Raw genomic sequence first — 9932 nt, forward strand, 5'->3', positions numbered from 1 at the left:
GAGCTACTTACAAGTCATTTCAGATGCCACCAAACATACACTGACATACACAGTTTCAAAGCTTAAAAAACATTTCACATACAAGTTTACACATTGCTTGTTGCTAACTACAAAAGTATGTAGACATAACTGAAATCCACTGTGCTTGAGGGATACAATCCAGCCGTTTAATAATTTAGTCAAATCATAGATTCATTTTTTGCCCAAACATTGTTTTTTAAGCAACAGCAAATTATTTTACTTGAACTTTTTGTTTTACTCATGACCTCCTCAGCAAACGACTTAACATCAGTGTCCTTGGCAATAAAGGTTCCATTAAAATATGGTTCTTCTTAACTAAGGGGAATCAGAAAAAGTGATTTTAAATGTCAGACATTATTTCTTTAGTTAATGGTACAAAGTGGAAAACAACTTGCGCTTTGGACTGGCGGAATCTGTAAAGTTTCCTGTTTCCATCCGCACAGAGAGCAAGCATGTTTGGAGTACAGCAAAGTGCTCTGTGCTGGCCATTGTATCACACTGATACTGACAAAAGGTGAACTCAAAAAGCTTCTTTGGAATGCATCTCCATGCACTTTCCCAACCTGTACATGTGCAAGTTAATAAATAAAGAGTAAAATGAAAATAGCAAACGTTACACAACTTCCCAAAAGATCTTACTCTGCCAAAGAGAGAAGTCCTCTCCAACATCCGAATAAATCCTTGTCTGGACAGACCAGGTGCATCAGTTTTCAGATCTTGAAACATCTTAAAAACATTAACTGAAAACAATGTTTCTGCATTTACATAGGCTGGCCAACAGCCACTTCTTAAAAGATCATTCCTGTCGGGTGTCCACTGTTTCTCACATAATTTTCACTGCAAGATTGGCAAGTGCAAATCATATCGCCCTGAAAACAAAAAAAGTACTTTATATGTGTAAGTATTTGTTGACAATTAGACAAAATAATTCAACAGTACTGTATAGCTATAGTTCACAACATTTTCGCAAACCGAAAGGACTGCTTTGCCATCCGTCTCAGATATATTTTCAGGGCCACAGTCACATAGCTGGTCAGGTCTCACAGTTGGCAAAATTTGTACTGAAAGAGAAGATGATAAATAAAAAAAATACAGTCATGAATGATTAAGATAAAGATCATTTAAGAAAAATATAAAAAGTAATGCTTCCAGTTTAAGCAATACCTTGGTTGACCAGTTTATATTTTCCATCTTTTTTTGCCAAGCACTTTGTTGGGGCAACGGGCCTGTAAATACCTCCAATGCAGGAATCCCTATTGTGCAGCGTGAGATTTTTATGTGCATGTTTATCACAGTCCATACACAGCCACTCCAAGGGCATGCAGTCTCTGCAGCGAATGATGGAAGGCGATGAGTAGTGGCTGCAGTTCCTCTGAGGAATTGTGTTGCATGATAGCTTGCTTTCCTCCACTCCTCTTGGGCTGCAGATTGGCAGAAGCACCATGATGTTGAGGACGATGGTCCCTCATTTGGAGAAGCATTCGCTGAGGTCAGGATGGCCTGCAGCTTCTGCATCTCAATGTCTAAAATAAATGTATAATATAATCAAAATGCATTGCACTTGTTTACCCTAACTTAGTGTTATTAACATGTTTCATCTTACCAAAAAAAGTGTTGGGAGCAGTTTGTGTGGGTGGTTGCATGGCTCTCCCCAGCTGACTGTGGAGGAAGAGAGTCCTCACCACAAAGCCCAGAGACAACTGAAAGATAGACAACGGAAAGAGACAAAAAAACATATTTCTACGTCAAAAAATAGGATGTTTGTGTAGTTATGGTAATGAATTTCTATTTTCAAGACAAGAGAAAATTATTATTTAATAATATGATTATTATTATTTGCGTTTGGTGTGTACATGGCTTAGGAGTGAGACAATGTACAAAGTGGGAAGGTTCCTATTGCAGGTCTAATAGATCAACAAAGTGCTTTGAAACTTCCATCTTCATCACAAACAAATAGCGAGTTCACTAAGATTCCTGAAATTGTTAACTAATATTGTGGAAAGAAATAGACTACCTGTAGCTGAAGCACGTATCGGTGTCTCTGCACTTCTGCTTCTTTTTAATATGGGCTGCCCTTCAACATCTCGCTCCATCCATTGAACATTAAAAGACTCCACTTTGGAAGATGTGGGCTTCTTTGCCTTGAATTGCAGAAAGTAAGAATTGTGTGATAACCGAGAAAAACAACCCCCTCTAAAGCAGTTTTTGCCAATCTATCCCAAAAATAGTCTCCCTCAATAAGGACACTTACTTTTTCTTGAGCCAGAAGCATGTCTGCTAGGAATAGCGCAGCTTCTGCTCTCCCTTTGTCTTGAGAAGCCATTTCAACAATACTATATTGGAGAGGAGAAAATTTGTGATTATAAATACAAAAAGAAGGTCTCGGTCAGGTGTCTCCCTTCTGATGGGAACAAAATTAGTTTTTTTTATTGTAAGGGAATGAGGACAAGAAATTAATAAAACACTGAGAGAACTACTTACTTGCAGACCACAAGTTGATCTTCAAGATGATCAATCAAGCAGAGAAGTAGATCAAGAGACAGAGAGAGGGGGGGGGATGAGAGATTTTGTAAATTGTGTAATGGAGTGATAAGTATGAGTGAGAATGGTTGATTGTGTGTAAGAGTGAACATGTTTGTTTCTGAATATGCAAATGTGTGTCTATGTGTGGTGCTGTAGAAGCAGGTGTAATGGCTCTTAAAAGAGCCGTTGGTTTTTAAAGGGGTATGGACAGGCGATAAAGGTAGACAGGGATGGATTGGGTCTGTAGGACAAGAAAAACAACAAAAGGTTATTTATGATTGTAAAAACGTCAGAATCATCCAGTCAGTCATTTACTGATATATCCATTTATTCGATAGTCCTCCCATACTGACCAGAGAAAAAAATACCTCCCCGGTCTTCATGTTAGAGGGAAGCTTGACAAAAGTTAGGAATTATCAAATGGCAAAGCTAAAAAGCTAAAGCAGAAATGGCCTGACAGGTGTTATGGTGCAAAGATTGACCGTGTTAACTGGTGACTTTCTGCAGGACGCGCCTATCCATGTCCTGCTTATAATGGACGCTAAAACGGAGAGATCCTATTTTAAAAAATCATTCCATTACAGACGTATCTAGACAGTGTATTTTGAGGCATTTGCATGGACATCTTTCGTGCTTATCAGCTGCGGTTACCGCAAAGAGCACGGTCGCATTAGGCTGTAAGCCGTCAGTTCACACGGTCACTGATCACACAGAAACAGGTCCAACTGATCTACCTTGAATTTCCCTCGGGATCAATAAAGTATCTATCTATCTATCTATCTATCTATCTATCTATCTATCTAGCAAAAACTCTTGGCTCCTGCTGCCTCTCTTGCTCTGGTAAAAACATCCTATCAGAAAATACCAAACATACTGTATCTGTCAGGCAAACTCACAATTATGATCAGTAGTGATGGTAAAACATACAGCTAAATGTTTTTCTGTCCTCACGTAGTGTTCCTTTAATTTTCTATACAGTTCTTTTGTAATAGTATTCCTCTGAGACACACCTATCTTTCTGAGCAAGGCTCCTTTTATTTTTTTCCAGCAGCGCCCTCTTGTGGTGGTAATTACAGAGCTCTTGGATAGTCAGTTCATCCCATATTGACTGTAGTCCAGAGGTTCCCAAGGACCCCCATATAGCATCAACCTCTAGTGGGGACCCCCATTACATTAAAATTGCAAAAATTAAATGAACAGCTTCATATTTCCTTATTTAATTAACATCTAAATCTGTTTTTTCATCCAATGTTTAAGTAAACATACTTTAAATTCTGTCCCAGCAGGAATCAACTTTAATCATTACAGTCACATATTTATTTTTTCCCCTTATTAATCACTCTTTAATTCAATGTCTTTATTTTACAATGTTGATAGACTGTCATGGAAACTGAACACAAGTTTGGATGTGCAGCAATCAATACAGCTGTGCTGTATGTTTTACCATCACCACTGATCACAATTATGAGTTTGCCTGACAGATATGTTTGGTATTTTCTGATATGATAAATGTTGTAGTTTCTAATGTTATCAGTGCACTAAAACCTTTGAATAGAAGTGTAAAACATTTTAATAGACAATTCTTAAACTGATTCATGGCAGTTTGTTACAAAATCAGATTATACATGCAAAAGCAGAATACAGGTTTGTATTGGAAGAGTTTTTATTTGTAATTTAAAAACATTTTTATTTTTCTGACTGAAGTCTACAACCACATTGTGGCATGATCTCTACAGTGAGATGAGATAGAACCAGAACAGTGACATCTTTAACTGGCTCACTAATGAAACATGCTGCTCAGTATCTTTAGTCCACACAGCCTCTGAGCATCCTGAACGCTGCATGTGATTGTGAGCGAGGACACATTCTGAAAGGGGATTGGCTGGTTGTCATCCGAGTGTCCGATAGGATACGATCACTTGTTACTGTACTGAGTGAACTCCTTCAGAGCCCAGTTTTTCATCTCAATCTCCTGCCGTAATCTGCAATACTCCTCAGCCAGAGTCTCAAACTCTTTGCCCAAGATCTTAAAGGAGGCGAGTTTCAACTCAATGGACTGCTTCTCCCCCTGACAGGCCTTCAACTCGGTTTCCAGCTTCTCTCTGAGAAAAAAAAAGAAGAGACTTAGGGTTTTTCATGAAAACCAATTCACAGCTCAGATGTGTTTTCAATACTTTTCTGCAAGCTTTGATCGAGTAGTTAAAATTGTAATTCAAAAAGCATTTAGATTATAAACACCGGTGCGAAACACTTAGATTCAGAATAACATGGAAAAAAGGGGAACAAGTCAGAGATGAACAAAAAGCCTCTTGCCTTATTTTTCTATGAGCAGATATGGAGTCGACTGTGTACGTGTCGAGCTGAATTTCCACCATCTCAGCTCTTGGAAGAAAGAGGAGAAAAAAAATTGAAGGAAACACATCGTGATGATCTAGATGTTTGATTTTCTTAATTTCCTTACTTGATTTTCTGCAAGACTAATTCGAGTTTTCCCTCAAAGTACTCTAACTTCTTTCTGTCCAGATCCGTCTGGATCCTTAGCCTGTGGTCCAAGATGAGAGACTGGAGAAGCTGAATACACTTAATCAGCTCCTAAACACAGGTCAAAGGGAAGGAAAGAGAACATACATCGCCTTGTGGTTAAAAAACATGTGCTTACAGTTTCCAATGGTTAAATCCTCTGTAGGAAGCCAATGAACTTACACTGAGGTAGAGATGAGTCTGTCTTTGCAGGAGAGCTGCGTTCTCACGGCAGGTTTCCTTCAGACTCTCCGCTCTTTTCTTCTCTTTGTCCAGCTGAGCCGACAGATGAGACAACTTAATGGTCTTCAGACCCTCACTCTCGTTCTCTATGTGCCAAAAGAAAAAAAGCTGGGTCATCATGCAGAAAAGAGGCGGACGTTAAAGTGAATGAGAATATGTTCAGATAGGAAGGGATGAATCAGCGTTTGTGTTCTGTACCCCATTCAGGTTGATAGTACGAGAGGAGGCTCAGGCACTTCCGCTTCAGGTGTTTCTCCAGCTCCCCTCGAAGACCCTGTTTCATCCTTTGGATATTCTGTCAAAAACATGCACTTCATTGTTGCCGACATTTCAGAAATAATTGCAGCGCAATAATCCACCTGTCCGATCATCTCTGCGCCGAAGTACGGTTCATAACTCACCTTCTCCGGGGGCATGAGCTCCATCACTTGCTGGGAGCTCAGGCCCAGAAGAGAAGGCTGATCCTGGTTGGTAGTGCTGCTCGGATCCAGCTGTCTGATACACTGAGACACCAGCAGGCACTTCTCCATCGTCTCGTAGAACTACACACACGTACACAATAGACGCAAATGATACATCTCTGTCAACACATAATGCGGAGCCAAGTGCAGCTTTATTGACTCAACTGTAAATATTTGTTATTATTCCTGTCCAAGATTTATCACAGCTCTTTGTGCATTTATCTGATGTTTACATTATTCTGTGAAATGACTGTACCATGTTCTGGTCAGGGGGAACGGTGGCGTGGTGTTTCTTGATGCAGTGCTCCTGGGTCATTTCTTGCAGACCTTTGGAGAGGATCTCGGAGCGCAGCCAGTGACGCCTCTGGCTCTGCAGCTTCTGCTCAGCCTGGAAAAATGATCAGAAAGAGCTTTGAAAAAAATAAAAACTACTGAGAAGCTCTGCCCTGTGCAAGCACAAACGGGTCTCGTCTGTGTGAGTGCAACTCCTGACTTTCACCACAAGAGGTCAGCATGGCGCTTTGTGATAATTCTTGAATTTTATCATGAATCTAATTCATAAGAATTAGTTAGAATTGCAAGATGTTATACCACTCATTGTTGATAAAGTGCTTGTATGTTAGCCACTTATGTCTCTTATACATGCATGCCTGTTGGATGGACTTCTTTGACCCTCTCATCTTCAAGTCTGCTTCCTTCATACCTCCTGAACTTCATCAACCAGAGGAGTACAGGGATGAATAATCTTTGATCTCAGCACCTTTTCTTATTGTCCGTTCCTAAAGTCAGAACTGAGCTGCTAACTTTACTCGGAATCTATTACCACAATTTAACTTCCTGTAACAGACTTCTCTCGTTGGATGCTTTTAAAGGGACGCTAAATGACTTGGAGGTGGACACATCTGACTCTAGATGTTCTCCCTGAGGCAGTCACAGTTGATCTTGACAGACATTTGCTGTTTGGATATGTTATTTGTGTCTTCTAATGATGTATTGTGATTTGTATATTTGGATGCTTCTTGTTTGTGTGAAACTCTGTTAACTGTGCTGCTGCCTGTCTTGTACAGGAAACTCTTGGGAGAAAAAAGAGTTTTAATCTCAATGACATCTCTTTCCTTCTAAAATAAAGGTAAACTAAAACAGTAAAAGTGCCTGTGTTTCGGTTTAACGAGGCGACTTTCAGACGACTGCGTCGGTGGTCGTCATGGTTACGACTGATAAAATTGAAACGGTCCTAACTTTGTTCAGTTTTATTAAAGCCACATTACACACACACACACACATATATATATATATATATATATATATATATATATATATATATATATATATATATATATATATATATATCGTGTTTAACATCTGCTTTAAAAAATTAATTAAAAAAATTAAATTAAAAACCCACAGGCGCACTTGAACAAAAGTCACTGATTAACACGGTTGCACCTTTCGCCGTAACACCTGCTGTTACCTTCTCTAGCTCGGTCTTCAGGGGCACAGTAAGTCCAGTCCGGTCCACATGTTGTGCCAGAGTAGCTAAGAGTTTACAGAACTGCGGGTTCTGGGTCATATCATCTTCTGTAATGTCGCACAGAGGGAAGGAAGCAAGAACTGGGTGGGAGGAAGCAAACACAGCAAGAGAATGATGATCACTACCAGGACATTCAAAACCTTTTGACTTGATTTTAATGTTCCTATGGCATTGTAATCGTGTTTTCTTACCCTCTTGATGCAAACTGTCACCCTTCCCAAGCGACGACTCGGTACATGCGGACATTTTTTATATCTATTGTGTTTCTTGATCGACCGAGCAAACGATGTCTTACTTTCTCTCTAACATGAAAACAACAAACGATAACAAACCGCACACTTCCTGAATCAAGAGCCGCGCGTTTTACAGAAGACGGTCCTATTGGCTAATGGACACAAGTCGTCATCACGTCGACGTTTTGCCTGAGAATGAGAAATGCACGGAACTCGCGGGAGCGCGCTTTGCCAAGGGAAGGTAATAACATTTCGACTCTGATTTCAACACTTTGATGTGAATGATCTTATTTAATAGTGATATATATTATTTAGAAATGTATTAAATTAAAAGGAAAAACAAAACGTGCGCACATTAAAAAAAGGCAACACAAGCAATAAACGGAAAATAATTTTACAAATCACCTCAGTTTGTCATGACTGCATCTACACATTATCCCCTTCCCCACCTTTTCAAACAGTCCCCTGTACTCTAAATGAAACATCTTCTGCTTTGGTCAGAATCTAATATGAATCAAGCATCAGAGGATGTTTGTCACCCTGTAAACCAGCTCTCTCAGAACGCTCTGTTTTGGTGTGTCTTTAAATTAAATGAGCCCCCTCCGAATTTTCTCGGTAAACATCACTCCTTTGAAAGTTTTGCTCTTGGCTGGGGATGGTCCCCATGGGTGGAGCTACCAGGGGAGGGCAGGGTATTTTGTTTTTTACTAAACAACACTGTGATGTCACAGGGAGAGAAAATTTGAAACAGAGCATTTTTCTCTGTCTTTAAGACTTATTCAGAACCCCAAATAAAGGACTTGATTGGTTTATTTCACATTTTGTGAGTCAGTTGAACTTCAGGTTACTCAAATAAATGTTCAAGAACACTGTAAAAGTGGATTTGTCTTAACATGTCCCCTTTAAGGCTGACTGGGGGACTTGATCGTTGCAAAGCACTTTCTAAACAATCAGTCAGAGAAAAATGTGTATAGAGGGCCAGATAATTAAAACTACCTGTGGTGGCAAGATAAATATATTTTGTAGTTCAAACTGTTCAGCTCTCAGATTGGCTCGGTATGTAAAAAGTCACCTGCTTGTGATCTACATTGGTGTTGCACAATGTCCGTCTGCCAAATAAAAACTCTGCTTTTCTTTGCCAAAGAGGGCTTCAGTTTTGCCTGTCATGATTTGGACTATTAAGTGCAAATTGCTAGGGCAGACCTTCAGCTGCACCAGATGAGCTGGATGAGGAATGATTGTTGTTTCATCTTTGTGGCGAAAAAATGTCTTAACATATGAAATCTTCTGTTTGACCATCAGGGGACACACTGAAGACTGTAAAGAAAGTGTTAATGACTCCTGGGAAAATAGTCCATGTTAAAGGACGCCCAGATTAGGATATGGACTACTTCAAAAATCAAGTTAATTTAAAGTCATGGTGATCTTTCGCTGCTTTTTAATTAAATTCACATATAAAGAACAATAATCTTTTGATTAAGAAATCCAATTGACAACTCATTTGCATCCATTTAACAAAGGAAACACATTAAAGGGCACAGCAACTAGATAAAAACACAATGAACAAGAAAAACACCTAATATTGAAAAATCAAATAATGACTGCTGGACACTTCCCTGAGAGGCCCCTGTCTGAAAGCACTCACTCTCGCTGCCCTGCTCGGCATTGCATGCATTATTGCTGTGAAGAACAAAGTTTGTCAAGGAAAGTCAACGAAGAAAAATTAATGATGCGTCTTTTGGAGAGAGAAGGAAAAATAGGAAGAGGAGTACATAAGCCTCAGGGCTCTGGCAGACACGATGATGATGATGATGAAGATGAACGCTGGTTAGGGGCCTCCAAATAGATTTTTTGCTTATAGGGACAGAATCTAAAAACATTTAAATTGTGAACCATCAGGGTCAGATGTTGCTGTTGGCTTGCTAGAAGAAGACTGCTGTGCAGAGTGGATATGCACATTTACATTCCTCCAGTTGTTTGATAAATGTCTTGATCTGTGTGCGACCAGCAACATGTTTGTGAAGGTGGACAAAGCTAGACGAGACGTGCTACGCATTTTAAAAAATCATGTAAGAAATCCCATCGGCGATGTAGGATTTCCCCCCTTAACTCTATGGGTGTTTCTAAAGTCGGACCTAAGTTGTAATGTGTAAAATAACTTCACTGTAGAGGTGTTTACACAATGGCTGTTGGTCCCCTCTCATCAATGAGTGGGCAAAATGAAACATAGGAGCCAGTCAGTTTGTGTAAAATAGTTATTGACATGAGATGACTCCAATGGATGGTGTTCGGATGAAACTGTCCGGATTGTATTGGTCACGCTCACGGACCAGCCCTTATTTGATAAACCAATAAATGAACTCCGGAGTTGATTGCCTATTCCTTTGCCCAATCATAGGC

The 9932-nt window shown here is 39.7% G+C and overlaps 1 protein-coding gene across 1 annotated transcript; it reads right to left on the reverse strand.

Annotated features, from left to right (window-relative positions):
- Window positions 1–4189: 4189 nt before the first annotated feature.
- On the reverse strand, window positions 4190–7699 carry haus4 (HAUS augmin-like complex, subunit 4). The gene is made up of 9 exons (XM_079371896.1): window positions 7491–7699; window positions 7240–7379; window positions 6025–6156; window positions 5709–5849; window positions 5506–5602; window positions 5248–5393; window positions 5006–5136; window positions 4858–4926; window positions 4190–4646 (listed from the first exon to the last, which is right to left on the reverse strand). The coding sequence occupies exons 1-9, from the start codon at window positions 7543–7545 to the stop codon at window positions 4460–4462; spliced, it is 1098 nt and encodes a 365-aa protein (XP_079228022.1). The 5' UTR covers window positions 7546–7699; the 3' UTR covers window positions 4190–4459.
- Window positions 7700–9932: the final 2233 nt, after the last annotated feature.

Source organism: Symphodus melops (assembly GCF_947650265.1).
Source record: "Symphodus melops genome assembly, chromosome: 20".
Classification (NCBI taxonomy): Eukaryota; Metazoa; Chordata; class Actinopteri; order Labriformes; family Labridae; genus Symphodus; species Symphodus melops.